The sequence below is a fragment of the Corvus hawaiiensis genome, chromosome 1 (assembly GCF_020740725.1).
Source record: "Corvus hawaiiensis isolate bCorHaw1 chromosome 1, bCorHaw1.pri.cur, whole genome shotgun sequence".
In the NCBI taxonomy this organism is placed as follows: Eukaryota; Metazoa; Chordata; class Aves; order Passeriformes; family Corvidae; genus Corvus; species Corvus hawaiiensis.
Window position 1 is genome coordinate 90,103,939 of NC_063213.1, and position 20,057 is coordinate 90,123,995.

Genomic DNA, 20,057 nt, shown 5'->3' on the forward strand with positions numbered 1-20,057 from the left:
ATTTAATTCAAATTTACCAAGTGTTTATGTATTTTAAAAAACCCCAGCCCTTTCTCAACTCACAGCATCTCATATTTGCATCTATTTCTATGCAAATTAGCAAACGCTTTCAAATTATTAAAGATGGGGAAAACCCCATACTTGAAATTTTCAGGTTGATTTTTTTGCCTTAAAAGTGTGCAGCAAACTGAAGACATATTATTTTTGTCAAAACTGTTACCTGAGCATGCAAATTCAGCATGTCAAAAAGAAGAATGATTATGCTGAGTTGCATGGTTTGTTACATTCTTTCTTCCTGTTATAAATAAATTATGATAAATTACACAGGCTTGCAGTAGTTAATGCAATTTCTCCTTTAACACAAAAATATGAGTTCATCATTGTTTAGAAAAATGCACTTTGAATGGATTGCTATAAGCTCTTCAGTTTCTAACTTCAGTATTTTGCCAATAATCTTTTCATGTGTTAATGCTTAACATTCCATTTAATTAAATCCAAATATCACTAAGGTTATAAAAACCAGTTTAATCCATCTTTTTACTGTTATTTTTGTACTGTTATTTTTTTACTGAGCTACAAGACATGGTCTTATTCACTAGAAGACCTAAGCAAAACAACTTGTCAAATCTTTTCCCACAGGTTAAATTCTGCCCACTGAAGTAGCAAACTCCAGAGCATCATAAAGGTCTCTACTACTTGACTGTCTGAGGAATATTGTCTTTGCAAAGTCTCCATAGAAGCCAGTTTACAACATTTCTCCTCACCTAATCAAAACAAATACAGTAGTCCTACTTTGCTTATTGTCTGAAATTACATTAGCAGTCTGAGGTTGGCAGCATCACTCTCCTGCCTTTATTTTTAACAGACACTTTTACAGATGATAGCCACCAGATATGCTTTCCAAAGCAAAGAGATTTCCTCCACTGGTTTACTTTTTGAAGGAGACAGACTCCTCAAAAACAAAATTCTAGATAAACTTAAGACACAAGCGGTAAAGACTTCAACACACTGTCATCAAGTACCAAAAGCATGCTTCACATCATAATAAACAAGTTCTAGCCTTGAAACACTTCTAACAAAAGATGAAGTTAAAGACAAAAGATGCAGATGTGAGAAGATAATTACCTCTTTATTAACTCATGACCCACAGCACTCATGCAAGTACACATGGTGTCCATGAGGCAGGAAAACAATATGCTATGAGCCTGGCACACCAGAACAGAGAACGAAACAAAGTGCACAGAAATGACCTGAGAAGGACCATCACTGGAGGAGACAGGTTATTTCAGTTAAAGGCATAGTAACACAAAAATTCAGCTACAGCACCAGCCACAGTCATGTACAATCTTTGATATATTGGCCAACGCAGCTGAATCGGATGGGAAAGGATGATTATGGTAAAATAGATGTCCTCAGTGTCAGCAGCATGAAGTTTGGAGTGATCACCAGGCAGATTCTTAGATGTTTATGTATCAGAAGAGTAGAACATCCACATCTTTTAAGTACTGATCAGGGAAAAAAAAACAAACTAGAGACAACACTAAGAAAACCATGAATCTAGCAGTTAAGAGCAAAAACAATTTAACAGAAGTCTGCCACTTTACAAGAACACACCTATTTCACTGTGACTGGCAAATTTGTAAAGGAAGTGTATTAGAGCATTTTAGATGATGCACAGCCTAAGAGTATTGCATTTAAACTCAGCCGGTCTTGATTTGTTTTACACTGACAGTGAAGTAGTAATTTGTGCATTTAGACAAGTCATAAACTTACGTAAGAAAGAAAAGGAGTCTAACAGGCAATGTGTTCAAAGTCTCAAGTTCTATTCTGATACATTTTTAACAGGCAAATTGGTTTTCTCTCCCTCTCAGAATCAGTGGACAAGTTTAACAAAAGACTCAAAAAAATCAGAGGTCTTAACTTCATAAATTTGAAACTGCCTCCCCAACCTCACTCTTCCACCCTGTTAATCTGAAGTACTTGCGCTGAGGGAACTTCAAAACAAATTTTATCCAGCAATTTGAGAAGTTCATGACAAACACTTGTTTTTCTGTGATTTCCAGTGTGTAACAAGTCACTAATATATAATTAGAATACCTATAATCTCTAGATTAGCTGTAGCACAGACAGATTTGTATTTTAGCAAATTATCAGCTTTGTCTATGCTTTGTCACTGTTCTTAACCAAATTCTACGCTGCCATTTTCATGCAAAAAGATGTGGTTTTAATTTAGGCTTATTGGGTGTTCCAAAAGGAAAGCTCATATCTTCTACCCTACAAGGTTATCACAAGACAGTCACCTCAATTCAATAAAGAATCTCAAAGCAAAAGGAACTTTGTACTGTAACACTGCAATACCTTTAGTCAGCTTCCAGTATTTGTGTAAGGTGAAATTCTGCTTCTAGAACAAAGTCCAGATAAAAAGGCACTACAGCTAAACTGGTTTCCTCAGTCTCACATAGTCAAGGGGCTTTCCAGCTACAGAATATGTCTTAAGTTTCAAGACTTTAACAATCCCATTTCTCTCTCCAGCAGTATCTCAAATCCTGTTTTGGCCAGTATAGAACTCAAAAATTTACTCCCAAAATACAATGGTACTAGTTTGCAGGGACTTTGCAGACAAAAATCCCTACAGAGGAATACTGTGGGCACAGTAAGAGCAATCCAGAACCATACCAAGAAGCCTGACAGGACAATCTTACTGCAGCTGTTGAACAGATTGGTACTCTACAAGCCCACAGACTCCCATGACTCTGCTAAAGATCACCATTTCCTGCACACCACCACACATACACCTTTATCTCAGTCACTGCAGCTCAGTGTGTCTCAAGTTTAAACTCCTATCTGGTTATTCAGCACACCCTTTAGTCACAGAGTGAGACAGCTAAAGGCAATAATGTCTTAGGCAATCTCTGGTAATCTTTTCTGCAGCAGTTTATCAGAGCCTCAAGTCTCCTGTCCAGATGGGGATAACAGACACTGTCACCTTACTACCCAGACAGTATAAAACCTCCAAAGATGCTTTGGGAGTATCACAAGAGGAGTAGCAAATGCCTGCACCTTAAAATAAATAAATAATAATTTTTAAAAATCATATATTAAATTGGAAACCTTCACCAATGAACACTAAAATCAACACTTCTCAGCTCTGGTCAGCATCATCCTTTAAGTTTCCCAGGCCAGGAACAAGTTGATCTCCCTCACCCTGCAGCACAACAGCCCTGACTGTAAATGGATGCAGGCATGCATGTACACAAAGAAGCACCAGATGGCCTGGGAGTTCTGTTTTCTTTAGCATTTTGAAAACAGGATTTATCCCACCAGCCATCAGAAGAACACAACTAGTTAGTCACAAGAAAGAAAATCCTGAAGCAAAACTTTATTTCAGTGGTTTTCCCCTCAAGAAAAAACAAAAAAAAAAAAAACAAAACAAAACAAAAAAACCCAAAACAAACAAAAAAAAACAAAACCAAAACCCCCAAAAAAACACCACCAAAAAAAACCCCAGAAAAAGTTTATTCAAATGTTTAAAATAGTTGTCATTCTAGTTGAAACCTGCTGTTCTAATGTAACTTGTGTGTTTGGAGCTAAAAGCATATTTTCCATTGGAACATTTTCAGCATGATTCAGAGCCATCCATTTGCTCTTTCAAGACAAATAATCTTCCACCTGCTTCTTAAAAAGCATTGGTTTAGATCATGCTCTTAAATAAAGCTTCCTTCCATAAATGCAGTAATTTAATAGTAAACCTTAAAAGGTTAATTTGGAAAATGTAACATGAAGTCAAATTCATTCATAGTTTACTTTCCAAGTGAGAGACTAAACCAAAAATAATTGAGGTATTAGAAATGGAAAGATAAAAAAATTTAATTGACATTTATTCACAATCAAGATTTACTGAATTTGTAGTAGCAGCAAGACCCATTTCTGGAATATCTACAAATAAAGATTTACAATAAACTCAGACCACTTGAATTTTATGGATCCCTGACAGATTAGGAATCCAGGCTCTGCTCAATGCAGCAGTCATCTTCCCTGAACAGCACAATTTCCTTTCACCTCACCTGCAGCCAGCCTTAAAGGGATAAGGGATGCACTTCATCACAGGATATCCAGATCAAGTAACGACCCTAAGACCACCTTTTCACCCCTGGTTCCATTTGAAACTCCACAGGTGAAACCTAGACAAAGGTGACTTTCTCTAAAATTCCTAGTGTCTTTCTAAATTCAGTATCAGCTTTGGTATTCTTATCAACTCTGGCTCCCTGTTAGATTCTGAAAATAAAAACTAGAGACAGCTAGGTCCAGTCAGCAATGAATTAGATAACAGCAGCATAAATTATACCACTCATCATGATCTCAAGAAAATTGTCTCATAAAACAAGTCTAACTTCTTCCTCCATAAAACTACACTTTTATTTTATTACAGCCATAAGAACTCTTAGATAAATTTCTGCAAGATCTCTGACTTTGGAGCAGATGAGCTGGTGCAGATCTGGCTTGAGCTATTTACCATGATTTCTGTTGCTGAACAACATAGGTGCAGCAGCTGAGCATTTATTTCTTCTCCACTTCATACTAATCTGTCTTACTTTGGTGGGGCAGACCAGAAGCACTCCCATGACCAAGCTATGAGAGCACCAAGTACATGAATCAATCCATTCCTAATAGCCTCAAGGCCCAACTCAACAACACAGACTGTTGCAGAACTTACACCTTAAAGAGCTCCTGTGCCCTCTGGCAGATCTTCCCCCACTGCTTGGCCCCTTACTTATGCCATACTTTTAACAAATTTCTGACATTCAATGTTGCGAATGTTTTTTGGGGTTTTTTTTTTAACAATGAAACATCCCTGGATCTGATCCCTGACCTGGCTTTCAGCACAGCTCCACAAACAGCTGAAAGGGCAGGTATCTGTCTACAGCACCAGCACGGAATGAGAAGCCAAGAACTGTTTCAAATTCAACTGACCACAAAACACCCATACTCTCAAAACACAGCTGATGAGTCTGACAGAAGCAATCATAAGCATTCCTAAAATAGATGTGTGTAGTTCACAAGAGGCAGATTTTTAAAAAAATTAATCACGAAGGGAAAGGAGGAGAGCAGACAGCAAGAAGCACTGTCAGTGCAACCCTAAAGTGTTCTGCTCACAGTCACTCACCAGTTTTCCCTGGGTGGGAACTAATAAAATTACTCCTGCTGAACAAAACTGGCACAGTAGCAGGAGATGATGGGTCTTATCAGTTGTACATACTGATTTGCAAATCCTGGGGATGCAGAACTGCATCAACAATGCAGCTGAACTCAGTGAAATCACAGGTCACACAGAGAGGTACGTGAGTTTCACTTGCACTCACTAGGTCAAAGACAGTGCCCTGGCTTTCAGCAGCACTGCAAGAACATTGGTGTAACAACAGAAAAACAATGAACTGTGAGTTCTCAGTGTAATGTTAAACAAGGGAACATTAGGTAAGAAGCAATGCCATTTCATATAACATTCAGCAAACCATTATAACAACATTGCTGCGTGCCCAGCTCAAATGTCTGCACATTATTCAAAAGTCAGAAAAAAGCTACAAACAATATTTTTGAGCCTGAAAAGCATCTGTAAATAAATTTTGTTTTTATCTACTTAGACATAGACAAGATTAAGAGGTGGCTTGTGCATGAATTTAGCAGACCTTCACGTGGAGAATATTTTTCCCCATAGTTCCATGACTTTTTGTTGCCTGCCTGCTCAAGTACCAAGACAGGGGATAACAGGGACCATAAAAATATCAAATACAATAAAAGAGTGATTATTATGCTGACAAGTTCACATGCAACATGAGTAAGTAACTGCTTCTCATTAAAGACTCTTAAAGGCAGATGAACTAATGAGATCCAAGGTGAGCACTGACAGTAGAAAAGTGACAGGCTTAAAACATGTTCTTGGAAGAAGTTCTAGAGACTGATCAGGGAAGGGGAATAGATTAAGTGTTCACAATGACCCTTTCTGACCTGAAACAAATCTACAGTTCAGAACCTATTTGTTTACCAGCCCTCCATATGACTCTCTCCAATATAAAGAGTGATAGAAGAAATGACATCTAGGAGAACAGTCAGCTGACTTCCATTCAACATCATCATAACAGCCTTAACAAAAGATGTTAAAAGGAGGAAAAAATGGCAACAGAGACAGCTGGAACATCTTCTGGCCACTAACCCAAAGTAAAATTTCTTAGCAAATGCAGTAGCTCAGTCAGAAATGACTGTGAAGCAGCCAGGTATTTTGGGGTGAGTGGAGTGGAGATAAAAGCAGGTAACAATAATCAGTGATTTTTTGCACATATTTCATTCTAATAATTCCCTTTGAAAAAGAATTGCTTGAACAACAAGAAGTTCTGTTAGTATGTGTTTGTATTCATTTAGTCAGGCCTTAAGAAAACTCTCTCCCTCCCTATTCCAGCACAAAAGGAAAATGTGCATCATAAATCCTAGCTGCCTCAAACATCAATTCCACTTCTTACTGCCACCAGGAACCAGCAGCCTCACAATGGCTTTGGAGATATAAAAGCCACTTTAAGTAACACCATAAATTCATTTAGATCTCACACCAAAGCTGCAGGCTTGTCTATGGTGCCACTTCTGCATTTATAATCTATTCTTCAGCAATAAAACCACCCTGAGTTTATTAGTACTGCAGGTTATGTCCATGTACAAGACAGAAACAGAAGTATACTCCAAAGCATGTATTTTCATTGTGGAACCACAGAGTCATTAAGATTGGAAAAGACTTCTGAGATTGAGTCCAAACACTAACTCAACACTGCCAGGTCCACCACTAAGACACGTATCTAAGCATCACATCTACACATTTTTTGAACACTTCCTGGGATGGTGATTCCATCACTTCCCCAGGCAGCGCATTCACATGCCTGACAACCATTCCAGCAAAGAAATTTTCCTTAACATCAAATCTAAACCTCTCCTGGCACAACTTGAGGCCATTTACTCTCATCCTATTGCTTGCTACCTGGAAGAAGAGACCAGCCTCTACTCCTTTCAGGCAGTTATAGAACAGTAAGGTCCCCCCTGAATCTCCTAGAACACTAGCCCTACACCCAGTCTCCCACTCCCTGGTTCGCCTCTCAGAGTTTCCACTACCATCTGTGCAGAGGCAGAGATTACCCAAGTTTGGCATTTCACAGGAGATACTTTCCAAGCAAAGCAGACGACAGTCTCGGAAGTGGTCACATCTTGTGCCTCTGGAACTGCACTGAGTTCATGTTTTGCTTTCAGAGACATTTTTTCACCACAAACTGCAGCTAGATCGCACAGGGTCAGTCAGCAGAAAATACTACCTGCTTCTTGTTTCCAATGAGCACTTTCACATCATGCACAAGACAAAAGAAACAAAAGAACTTCGTCCTCCACCTCACTGTATCAGCTCTGCAATGCAGACAGAAAATACATAGTTTTCTAAGACTCAAAAGGAAAAGCTTCCTTCCCATATAGAGGCTCTTGGAGTCTAATACACAACTTGTGCAAGTATAGCAGGCAGTGCTGCTCAGAGAGCTGCTGCCTGTAGGGAGAGCTCCTCAGGCCTGAGGCTTTTCACAGGATCTATATTCACTGGCTCCCACAAGTCATTTAATGCTGCCTTATCTTGTAAATGAGGTTATTGCATATGCAATAAAGAGGAATTCATATTCTTTAAATACAAACCTAACCAGTTGTTTACCCCACAGCTTGCAAGAAACAACTTTTCCAAACACCTTACTGAAGATTTTAGAATTATATAAAAGCTCTATCTGCCTTAAATTAAGAAGTAACTTTTGATTTCAGTAAACAGTAAGGTGCCTTACTGAATGCAAAAGAAACAAAGTTCATTTTAAGGGCTATCCTTCAAGCCAGCACTTGCACTGCAGCTTGCCCCCTTCTCAACAGCTCCTGAAAGTCACAGCAAGCTCACACAGAGGTGTCACATAGAAGTTCTTCAGACTATTTTCTCTTCCTAGAAAGCTTCCAGCATGCAGCTTACTGAAACAGCTGGGAAAGTTCTCCCCTCCCAGCATTACACAAATGCTGAGAAACTGGCAGCTATTATAGGAAAAAATCTGCTTTGTGAAACACAATTTGGATGAACAGTATTTTCTATTTGCAAAAGAGCTCATCTTTCTCCTTTGCTTGACAATTTTTCAAGATTCTGATCATACTGGAAATGTTATCAGATGATCTGTCTTGCTCTGTCAAAGTGAGATGAAATTCTTCAAGAAGAAAGCATTCTATCAGCAGTTAATACAATAACATGTAGGGGGATGAAATCATGGTCTGCTTTCCCGACCATAACAATGTTGTTAAAGCAAAACTGAAATTTGCTGAAATAGGTGAACTTTTTTTTACAAAATACATTTTATGATCAAATCACGGACCAAAATATGCTGGGTGTTTAATGTGAAAATACATCAAAATCTAAGGACATGAACTGTAAAATGAGTAAATCTGCTGGCAAATTTCAATAGCAGAAAACAAAACTCACTTGTTTTTTTTTCACAGCACTGAATTTTTCTATTCCCACTCCCTTCTGAGAAATGCAGTCATCAACTTAAGCCTATTTTTTTGCTAATATACAGATAAATGTTCCAACTCCTTCCTCATTTTTTCCATCTTTAAAGTAAACATCTTTTTTCCTAAAGCCAGAAATGACAAATCAGAAAAGTTTTACTAGAGGATATATTTTAACACATATAATATGCAACACATACACATCAACATGCAACACAGGGGAAAAAAACCCATTTGTAAGTAAGATCAACAAAAGAGGGGATGGGTCAGAGAATTCAAGGGAAAACATGAAGGCAGTGGGTAAATAACATTATATTGTTTCCCTTTCCAAAGTTAAGAATACTATATAAAATACTTTTTGTTGAGATTATTTCCTCTTATATTGACCTCCCAAAATATATTATACACCCTTCATGAACTAAACCCCATCAATTAAAAGAAAAGTTCCTCTCCAAGTGCCTACTGTTTGCAACACTTTGAGTTTTGAAGCTCCAAAGGCTCACCGATTTTCACACCTAAAAACAAGGGGTTTGATTTTATAAGTTTTGATACCATTCACTGAACAGAGAAAAGCCAACTGTGAAATATCATTGTATGAGCAGAAGGGAATGGAGACATACAGAGCACACATACAGGCTGATAACAGCTTAAGCAATCAGCTTAAAGGAGAAAAGGAAAAGGGCTACAGTCAACATTTAATGGCTTCACTGGCCTCTGTAAAAGGAACCGGCGATCTTTGCAGTCTTAGTAAGCAAGTTCCCCCATTAAAAAGAAAACCCATCAAAATTAACATCCTCTAATTAACTAGAAGTCAAGAACAAAACTCCAACGTGCTGCTGAGAGCTGCATGCAGAATTAATTGTGCCAGAGAGACACAGGGTACAGGTGGAGCCACCCTGCATCTGGGTGTTCCCAGCCCCAGCTCACAGCGTGGCCTCAGCAGATGAGACTCGTGGGTGGACTTGAGACCATTGGAGTGGGGCTGGAATTGCTCCTCTTCAGGGAAAGGGGATGCCAGTCACAAAGAAGAACATTTCCTGCCACCCTCTCTTCATTGCTGAACAGCAGGGAAAGAAACTAAATCAAACCCAGCAACATGAAACCGCAGGAAGAAGGACGAAAAGAAATTAAGTCTTTTGCACAACGAAGTTACATTGTTACACTGTTAAACCAGCTCTTTCCTCCTCAGAGCGACAGCAGGATGTCTGAATTCCCACCAATTTACATCGACATCCAAAGACCAAAACATGACAGAAAAATGGATACTGCCCACTGGACTTTACACTTGCAGGGTGCTGCCCTTCCTAGCAATACGACCTACTTTGAAGAATACCACCACTCTTCACTTATGTGCTTAATTCAAAGAGATAACAGACTCATCATTCATCATCTCTCAAAGCAAAGCACTCATGGAAGGTTCATTATTCGGGAAGAATTTCTACTCAGTAAGTAGCTTGAATATAAAACCTCCATACTGAGGATCAGCATCTCTACTGAATAGTGATCTTTGTTGCAACACAATGATTGCAGAGAATACTGGCGCATTCAGACCTGCTTACAAAAATGGAAGTCTTGAGTTTGGTCTTTTTACATAAATGTAAGCTCTTAATTTAAAATCATACAATTATCATAGATCCAGGAACAACTAACAAGGTACGAAAAAGATTTAAGTGACAGAAAGCAGCCTTGACCAATTCTGGGTGGAGAAACAAGGGAGAAGAAGGAAAAAATTCGTAAGAAATGAAATCCTTCTTTTCTCAGAAAATTTGGAAAATATTCACTTGCACAGTTAAAGCAAGTAATGTTTGGACCTCATACCAACAAGAGAGATGTGATGCAGCTAGCCTGTTTATATTACTTATCAAAATTAAAGTGAGAATTCATTCACAACCTGAGATAATTTTAAAGCTTAACAAAGACAACTGAAATTATTTATCATCCAATACATAACCTACAAGACCCCACATAGTGAAATGTACGCAATAAGAAATTTAAAACTTAAAAATGGGAAGAACAGTACCCTTGTTTAGTCTCAGTTGAGGTCAAAAAAGAAACAGGTGTTTTCCCAGTCAAGACTGCTAAATTACAAAAATCCTCTCAAGTCTACATTTATTTTAGAGATATATATATACACACACATAATATACCAATAAAAATAATACAATCAATTATTAGTGCTACAAAGAACTACTGTGAAAAGCATTGTTTTCAAACAGCCACAAAAGAATTAATCCTCAGATAAGCTATCCTTCGAAATAATGTTGCAGTGTAGAATAATTTAATTAGAGATCACAGTCCATAAATGGTAACACTGCTTTTCTAACTGTATATTTGATACCACTATGTTCAGATAAAGTGAAGTTCTTCAAAAGAAAGTACCAATATTCTCCACATATTTGTGTAGAGTTATTTGTAGTATTCCACAAACATTAAACTGGCTCTTCTATCAGGATTTCCAGCCTATTTATCATACAAACTGTACCACATATATTAAAATAATGAAATACAGAATAAATTCAATGTGTTTGTCAGTAAATTTAAAGAAAAAAAGAGAAGGGGGAGAAAAAATAAAAAGAGACAACATTTGGTATTTGTTTGGATAAACTATCTGTGGTTCCATAACAACAAGGAAGGGAAACAATCTGAATCTGTACAGATCAAAACCAAACAGCCAACATAAATTAACTCTTAATATTTTTCATGCTTCATAGTTAGAGTCTGAGTCTGGAACTTCAACAAATATTTCAAAATAATCTCATCACAATATAGCTAATGGCCCAGGACACATTTAAATTGGTGCACAGAAATAAATGGGAACAGTAAGTCAAATGAAGAGCAGATGGTCACTCTAAACACTTCATTACCCTCCAACCCTTTTATTTCTAATGCAGAAAGAATAAAAGAACATTTACCATAGTCTACATTGGAAAACAAGCACTAAAACCTCCCTATGTGTTTCTCAAGTATTTAAAATACTAACCCAGAAACACTATACAAACTGTTAGCAGCTGTTGAGTTCATCCTTCTAGCAAGAAAAGAAATTATTTGTACTTATCCTTACATTTACTTTGCAAAGAGCCTACAGACTCAATGATGAGTATGTTCTCTCTTCTTCTCTCAACCTCCTGTCCACATCATTTAAGTTTTCAGGTCCATTTTTGTTGTCTTGCGCGAAACCATACAATCTTAAAGCATGGTGGTTTAACCTTTGAATTAATTATTTCACTGATAGCTCCCAGTGTTTCCCTAATGTCAGCTCTACAAATAGGAATGTTCACAACAAGCAGTCTTCACCTGCACCATTTGTGCCCTGGCAGACAGGGCACTTACATGAGTCAAGCTGGCTGAATGAGCTGCTGAGCCAGCCACAGACTCATGGCCACAGCCAGGAAATTGAATTTTCCTGGGGAAGGAACAGGACTGAGGAGCGCTTCAAATTTCTGACAGCTGCAGAAAACCACAGAAATTTTCTAAACTAGTAAGAGGGAATAGGACAGACAACTATGCTCAAGCCCCAAACCAGAAGGAAGCAGACCTCTAATGCTCTTTAAAGTGCCTCCCAGAAGAGACCCCTCACAGCTTGTGTAGCTAGCTGCTCCTGGGATGAAAATAAAACTACTTTTACAAATTGGGAAAACAGTGTCAGGTAAAGGAAAACCCACAAAACTAAAAGAAATCTGCTCTTATTAAAAAGAAATTTCATTAGGCATCATGCTAGTAATACAGATGATATCCACACAGAAAAAGTATAGATAATTGCTCAAGGACAAGATTGCAGATGAAAAGGGTGAGTTGAAACAGTTGGGAATTTAACAACAGAAGCCCTGAATTCCAAAATAGATTTATGCTTGAAGAAGGTGAGACACTAAACAAGGCCAGCCTCTCAGAGAAAGTTACATAAAAAAAGGTATTTACAGAGGCACTACAAGTAGCAGCACAAAGAAGTGCATGAAGACAAAGCATGTGCAGAGAAGTAGAGATAGCTGTCCCCTTCCTGTTTCAGAAAAGGAACAGATGAACAATACATCCCTTACCTTATATATAGTTTCTAGTCTCTTCAGCTTATCAGCCTTTTTCTTCCTGTACCATCTTCTGCAATCCAAACAAAACTAGTCCGTCCTCAGCTTGCTCTTAGACATGTACTCACTTCCAAAATCTCTTTGCTCCTTTTCTTGCCTCATAGGAACTTTTTACATTACAGATGTTCTTTTTCCTCTTCAGGACTCCTACTAAGAGCCTGAAGCTACAGGCTTGCCACCCAGCACTCTAGGCTAGAACACAACCACTGGAACAAAACCCCAAAACATATCAGAAGTACACTGTTGACAAAAAAGTTCCTGTATTGTCAAATTGTTCTGTAAGTTTCCTTCTTATAGACCCTCTCCCTTCAAATCCACGGTGGTCTCCAAAGCTTCTCCAGTGTTCATTATCATACAGCTAAGCTCAGTGCAAACATCTGCTATGAAATGCATTTTTGTGCTAACAAACGAGAGGCCCCAGACACACTGACATTTCACATGGTTACTCTCCTAAGCACAGCTGTCTTTTAGTCCACTGCAAAAACGCTTCTGAAAGAACGCATGTGACAACCTTATCTTCTCCCCATCTCTCCAAACATATAAGCTCTCCATCAGAGAATTAGTACCAGGTGCTCTTACTTTTGTATCTGCATTATACTACTCTCATCACTGCCTTTCTCCCCCTCTCTGGTTGTCAACTCTTTGCAGCAGCACTCCTGTCATCCTGTCTGTATTACACTGAAAAATTGTATTGGTTTTCATTAATAACTAATGGAACTCACAAGCAGAATTTCTCTTACATATGCCAAAACAAAACACTGCTTATTGTCTCCCTTTTCTACTATGTACTGTTGTGATGTCTTTTATCTGTTATCTGCTGCAGATTTATTGGGGATGTTTGGCAAGCACATCAAGGGCCAAAAATTCCCTCTTCTCTCTCAAGAGCCTAACACTGTGCATTTCTGAAGCATGGCTGCAGTCATGCATGCAGACCCCACCTCATTTCTCTCTCTCTGGGGATGTGCATGTTCCTGATTCTGTATGTGATTCTACTGTGAATGCCTTTCACACACCTTCAGCGTACACTGCAGCAATGCATCAAGGCATATGGAACAGGGATAACATAATTAAAGGCTATTACCAGCAGACAACACATTGACTTCTAGCTGCAGCTGCTTAATCAGAGCTGTAAGGTACTCAAAAGGCATTTCAACGTGAACTGAAAGAGCAAAAATACCCAACCTCTTCTACCAACAGAGCTTGATCAGTTTATGAAAGGGATTACTGGCGCTCACAGGAACTCATGAATGTGAGAGGCCTTTCCCTTTCCAGTGTTGCAAAAATGCTTTTAACATTTTCCAGCAAGTACTCTAATTTTATGTTGTTGAAAGGTAACTTCTGCATAAAGAAGGCATATTACCAATTTTTGTAAGTGCTAAAAGCTTTAAAGAATTGATTAAAAATCCCATTACCCATGTGATGTAACGTATCTATTGAAGGGGGGTGTCTGTGTGTGCAACTCCTTCATCAGGAAACTTCTGGGCATGACCTGAATCCAAGTGTCTACATGCATATTAGTGCATTTCTCTAGAGTTAATATTCATTAAACATTATTTGGAAATCATGTGTGATATGGAAAAAAGAAAAAATGAGTTGCACTTCTGTCCTGGTATTTATAACTTTATCAAGCCAAATACACTAATCAATAATTATAAGACAGAGATGACTGCACAAGAGTTAATTTAACATTTATATGTGATGTAAGCATGGAGGCTAGACAGCAATTTTTGCCATGTTCATGCTACCCCAATAAGAAAAGAATACAACACTTAGGAGATCAGAGATTAGAAAACAGTATTGAAGAACATTTACTATTCCTATCCTGAAGTGTTTCCATAGCAGCCAAAACAATTATTAAAACAGATACACCAAAAGGAAGGCAAAGAAATAATATAAAAGCTATTCATCTCAAAATAATTCACAGAATTGAAGAGTTATATTTGACTCGTTGATTAATTTAATCATTAAACATTACATACTTTCTAATACATCACACAAGTCTTTGTAATGATGCCCACAGCAGCAGAGGAATTTATCAAAGCAAGAAGATTTTTAGAAAGAAGTATTTATAACAGACAACATGTTGACTGCTGTGGATTCACATCACAGAAAATGTAAGGTATCTTAGATCTGCTTTGCAGGATGAGGATTTTCAATCTGGAGGAAGCTTACCATTTGCTTCTTCTTTTATCCCACTTAAGACTACAGAAAGCCAAGAACACTCTACACATGTTCATTCTCCTCCTGCCCTCCCACAATGTATTAGAGAATACCATTTCCAACAGCATTAAGTGACATTAATTCCTGCTACTCTGGACAGTCCCACTGAATAGCCATCTTTCATATCTGCCCTTTAAGCTTTCATAAGATGCACCTAATTAAAAATCAAAGACTCAGTTTTAGAAATGTCAGCAATCATGCCTTGGAGTTAAGAAAAATTTGGCTTTTTGGCTTTATCTGTGAGCCATCTATGTATTAAATGGCAGGCACCATCACTGCTGCCTAAATGTCAGTGCTCTTTCCTTGCATTCTTTCTGCAAGAACACAGCATCACCTACAACCAGTTTTTTCTTTCATTAGAGTCACGAGTCCTCCAGAAAAACAGAGGCAAGACTGTTTTGGCAACAGTGAGCAAGTGGCCTTCCATCTGCCCACAACCAAGTTGCAAACTCTGACCTGTTAACAGCCTCCAGTGTAAGCCAGAGTGCAACACAGAAGATACCGAATAGGTTCCCAATGGTAAAAAGAAATGCACAGACAGCTACGTGTGAGGGAGGAGCCATGGTTTCTAATGGAAGTGTTTTTCTCCTTGTGTCAGCTCTCATCACTGGATTTCAGATGTGCAGACACGTGGTGTCAGGTCAAGAAGAAGTAATGACACCATTTATGTTCCCCTTCCCATGGGAAATCACCCCACAGCAACAGAACTGGTCAACTGCCACTCACTCCTGTATAACAGATCCAGCCTTAATAGCATCTCACATTCAATACAGGGCCCTGAGGAGCTTGTGGGTTTAAAAAGCCATCCAGTGCATTATTCTGTTTAGAAAGAATACTTTTAAAGTACGTGATTCTTGCCTTAAGAGTGAAGAAAAAAGCCAGCATCATTAAGCAATCCTTGAAATTTCATGCAAGAAGCTGAGTACAGAAACCCTTATCCTGGGGTATCTGCAGTGCTCAGAATAATCTTATGTTGACATTCGTTTGGGGGCAGCTGTGTACGAACCAAGTTTGTGAAAGCCAGAGAACACCTACAAATGAAAGAGTACACAGCACGTAGAAGGGAAGGCTAGCAGATGGGGCAGCCCAAGGGCAGAGCACATGCAGTAAAAAGAATAAAGTGCAAATGCCCCAGAAGAAAGAGGGTGTGGAAGCACAAATAAAGAAGAAAGATGACTCTAGTTCACTACTGCTCTACAGCCTAAAGAAGAACATGCAGAGGAAGAACTTGGAGATCAGGGCAGATCTCTACTTCTGTTACCACCATAAACTGACCAGAGTTAACAAGATGTGTACTTTCTGACACAGACACTATCACACAAATTATAACATTAACTGCAAAGATACTTATCAATTTACTGATGTAGGATTTCTTTTTCCAACAGCCTCCATACAAGAAAACATTGTGGCAGAGCCTGATACATTTAACTTGGACAAAAGTTTCAGGGTTTCAGTTTTATTTGAATATTAAAAAAGCCCATGAAACAGTAACTGGGAAAAAAAAAGGAGAAACCCTGATCCTTTTTTCTATGTATATAGCTAGTTTTCCTCCAGTCAGGCCTCTTCTGTCATTCCTTCACACAAGCAAATAAACATCGTAGTCTTTGAAATCCAATAAACCTTTCAATTACTTCTAAATGAAGTCTTAGAGATAGCCTAAAAAGTTGTAGTTGCAAGAGTATTGTGCTCTAATATCAACAAGTTCCTTTTCCAACTGAAAGGGCAAGAGGGGTGCAATGTCACCGTGTAGTAAAAAGAGCACATTTTATAGATGTCGGTATCTCCTGAAATTAAGTGCTTGCAAACACAATCAGCAGCACAGTGAAATCCTCTGCAATCATCTCCATACTTGACTTCATGAGTAAGCTGCTCACTGATGATGAAGCCCACACTCCTTCCTTTTGATAAAATTTGAGCTGAAATGAGAGAAACCACCATACACTTTTTTTAAGAGATTCTACTCAATTCATTCAGCTTAACCAGTCCTGCACCTCAGCTTCTGAGTATTAAAGCACATTCTGTTTCACGCCCTATTCCCATAAAATCTAGACCTGCAAAGCTCAGAGAAACTTTACTGATCAACTTCTATAAATGGTGCAACGCCTCTTTCAGTTTTTCTAACTCTCAGTGTGGGTGTTACTTTCTGTGAAAGAAAGGGGAAAAACATGAGGAACAGATATGCAATTCAACAGAACAGGTTTTAATCCTCAAAACACTGACAGCTATTACATGCTCCAAAGCCCTCCATCAGTCTAGGGATTTGGGTGAAAAAAAACCTGCCAACTTCTTACTCTGTCTTTGGACAAATGAGCTACAACCACCACATGTGCAGCTCACATTCTGAGAACGCTGGCAAGTCTAAGCTTCATTTGGAGGTGAGTTCAAGCAAGAATGCTCCTTTACTGCTTCTTTACTGCGTCAAGAATGCTCCTTTACAGCTTCTTTACTGCGTCAAGCAGATATGTCCATACATTTTCAGCACTCAAGGACTAAGAGTGTCATTACCTCACTTTCTGATGCTACAAATCATCAGACCATCTCAAACGGACTCTAGAGAAAAATCTGACCTTTGATAAATCAGAGTATAACCTTAAACAAAATATTTACCAAGCTTATTGACACAGACCTCTATAAGTAAACCCTTAGCACACTGATAACAATCGTCAAGTCTACTTTATAAAAGATTGTGCTGAGATGCTAGGAGGAGTGCGGCAAGTTGTGAAGGAGATGTGAGGAGAGGAAATACATTACCATTTCAAATATCTGGAAATGTGCGATGTAGTCTGTAGGCAAGGGAGGCCTGATAATGCTGCAGCAAGTATCTCTAGGTGGCTCCGTTCACATACTTCTGTATTCACTTGTAAGAGTCTTACTCAATCTCTTCTGTTTCTTTTAAGCAGAAACAATAGGGTTGCCAAATTCCATGTTTTAGTGAAATGGTGCCAATATATACAGATGACAGCTAATATGAAAGGCACCTAACAAGAGTCTAAAGGTACTCCAAAAAAAAACCTCTCTATTATACTGCTGGAGATTAAAGCAGTGCACAATTTCTCAGGTTGTTACACTCACTATTACTAAGTTCCCCCACCTGTTTTTTGAGACCAAGCTTAATGGCTGTTGACTATCTGGGCTGAAATGGAAAGAAGATTAAATGTTTTTCAAACATGATAAACTTCCATACTATTTCATGGGAAACTTGGGTTTCAAGAGGGAGGGAAAAGGTCAGCAAAAAAGGATGGGTGTTGAGTATTTAGCAGCTGTGAGGAATGGAAAAAAACAAAACTGCAAATTGCCGATACACACGGTGCAGCTGCCTTTAAGAGAGAGAAAAGGACACACAACGGGCTCTAGGGATGCTGAAACACCTACAAACGCGGCCCAACCTCAGCGAGCAGGCACAAACAACACACGCACAGCCCCACAGGCCGGCACCGTCCCTTCCTCATTCCTCCCGCACAGCGGCGGGAGGGGAGAAAGTTCAGCGCCGGCACGGTCCCCGCACCGACGGGCCAGGTCGGGCTGCACCCCCGGAGCCGCCGGGGCTTACCCCTGACCCCGGCCCCGCAGCCGGGTGCCACAGGACGGGCAGAGCGCCTTGGGCATCCCGGAGGGCCCTTCAACCGGCCCTGGCCGCGGGGGCGGTGGGAAACAAGAACTAAGGAGGAGAAGGAGGCAGCGACCCCCCGGAGACCCCCGCCGCGGCGGAGGCAGCCCGGCCGCACCTCGCTCTCCCCGCGGCGCCACAGGTGCTGTGGGGCTGGCGGCTGCAAGCCGGAGGGCAGCGAGGCCAAAGGCAGCGCTGCCCCGCGGAGGCTCCGTTCCCACCCGGGCAGCACGTCGGGGTGCCCCCCACGGCCGGCGGTGCCGTCGGGCGGAGTCAGCGGGCAGCCCCCCGCACCAGCCGGGGAAGGCACAGGTAGCGCCCGCACCGCGGGAACGGCCCCTCCCGGGAGAGGCGCCGCGGAAGGCAGCGCTGCAAGGGGCTGTTTTCGGCAGCGCAGGCGAGGAGGAGAGCGGGTGCCCACCTCCCCGCTGGCTCCGGGGAGAGGGAAGAAGGGCGCAGACGGCTCCCGCGGGCAGGACGGGGGCGGGCGGCGGTCATGGCGGGGAGGCGCGCCGCGCACCTGGCAGCAGGTGCATGCAGGCGGGGACGGCGGCGAGGGCGCCCGCGGAGGGAAGGACGAAACTAGCGAGGCTTTCCCGGCGAACGGCGCCTGTTGTGCGGCCGGGGGGGGGCACTCGCAGGTGCCCGTCGCCAGGGAGGGGGGGACGATGCGGAGGAGGGGAGAGGGTAGCTGCAGGCGCCGTTTTGCAGGCGGCGGAGGTAAGCGCACGCTACTCACCGGCAGCTCCACGTTGACTTCGGTCCCGTCCAGGAGAAGGACGCGGCACTGCAGCACCGGCTTGCTGCCGCCGGCCGCCGGGATGTGGACGGGCACTCCGGCGCTGTGCACGACCCCTCCGGGGTGCGGCGAGGAGGGGAAACCTCCCGAGCCGACGGCGGCGGCGGCCGCTCCTCGCAGCCCCCCGTCCCGCTCGTCCCCCTCGCCGCCGAGTCCACCTCGCCCGGCTCCTCGCCCGTAGCGCTGCATCGACCGCCGGCCAAAGGTCCTGCGCAGGAACCGCAGCATCCTGGGGGCGCCCTGCCCGGCCGCTCACACCCCCGAGCCCGCAGCTCCGCGCCCGGCCCCGCGGCGCCTCCCAGAGCAACGCAGCAGCGCCGCCCGCCGGGAGCCAGCCCGCGCCGGGCGCCGGCCGCACCGCCCCGCCGCCCGCTCCGCCCTCTGCAGCGCCGCCCGGCAGCGCCACGGCGGGGCGGGGCGGGACGCGGCTCCTCCCGCCGCCGCGCACCGGGGTCCGCGACCGGCGTGGCGGGCAGGGGGAGCTGCTGAGGCGGGAGGCGAGCGGCCACCTGCGGGGTGGTCGGGGCGAGCGCCCCGCAGCTCAGGTGGGGAAGAGCCGAGCCGTTCCACTCCGCTCTGCTCCGCTCTTCCAGAAACTGCCCCGGCTCCGCGGCCGCTGGGGTGGTGCCTACGCGACGGCAGCCCCTCGCCACCGCCCCCGGGCCGGGGAGGGGAGCGTAGCGGCGGGGGCTCGGAGCCTCTCTGCCCCGGGCAGCCCGTGCTTCGCGCTGAGCTCTCCGGGGCGCCCCCGCCCCGCGTCCCCCCCCCCGCGCCTGTCTGCCGCTTCCGCCCCTTCGGACAG

General features: G+C 42.1%; 1 protein-coding gene across 6 annotated transcripts in view; it reads right to left on the minus strand.

The window, feature by feature from the left end:
• Positions 1-19,565, minus strand: part of EPB41L4B (erythrocyte membrane protein band 4.1 like 4B) — a 170,019-nt gene extending 150,454 nt beyond the window's left edge. For 3 of the 6 annotated variants that reach the window (XM_048313113.1, XM_048313127.1, XM_048313107.1), the window contains exon 1: positions 19,196-19,564. In XM_048313113.1, coding sequence (XP_048169070.1) covers positions 19,196-19,483 — 288 coding nt within the window. In that variant the 5' untranslated portion in view covers positions 19,484-19,564. Of the gene's footprint in view, positions 1-19,195 lie in introns of all 6 variants that reach the window. The other 3 variants (XM_048313122.1, XM_048313135.1, XM_048313144.1) reach the window with 2 other exon arrangements.
• Between the last annotated feature and the right edge of the window lie 492 nt (positions 19,566-20,057).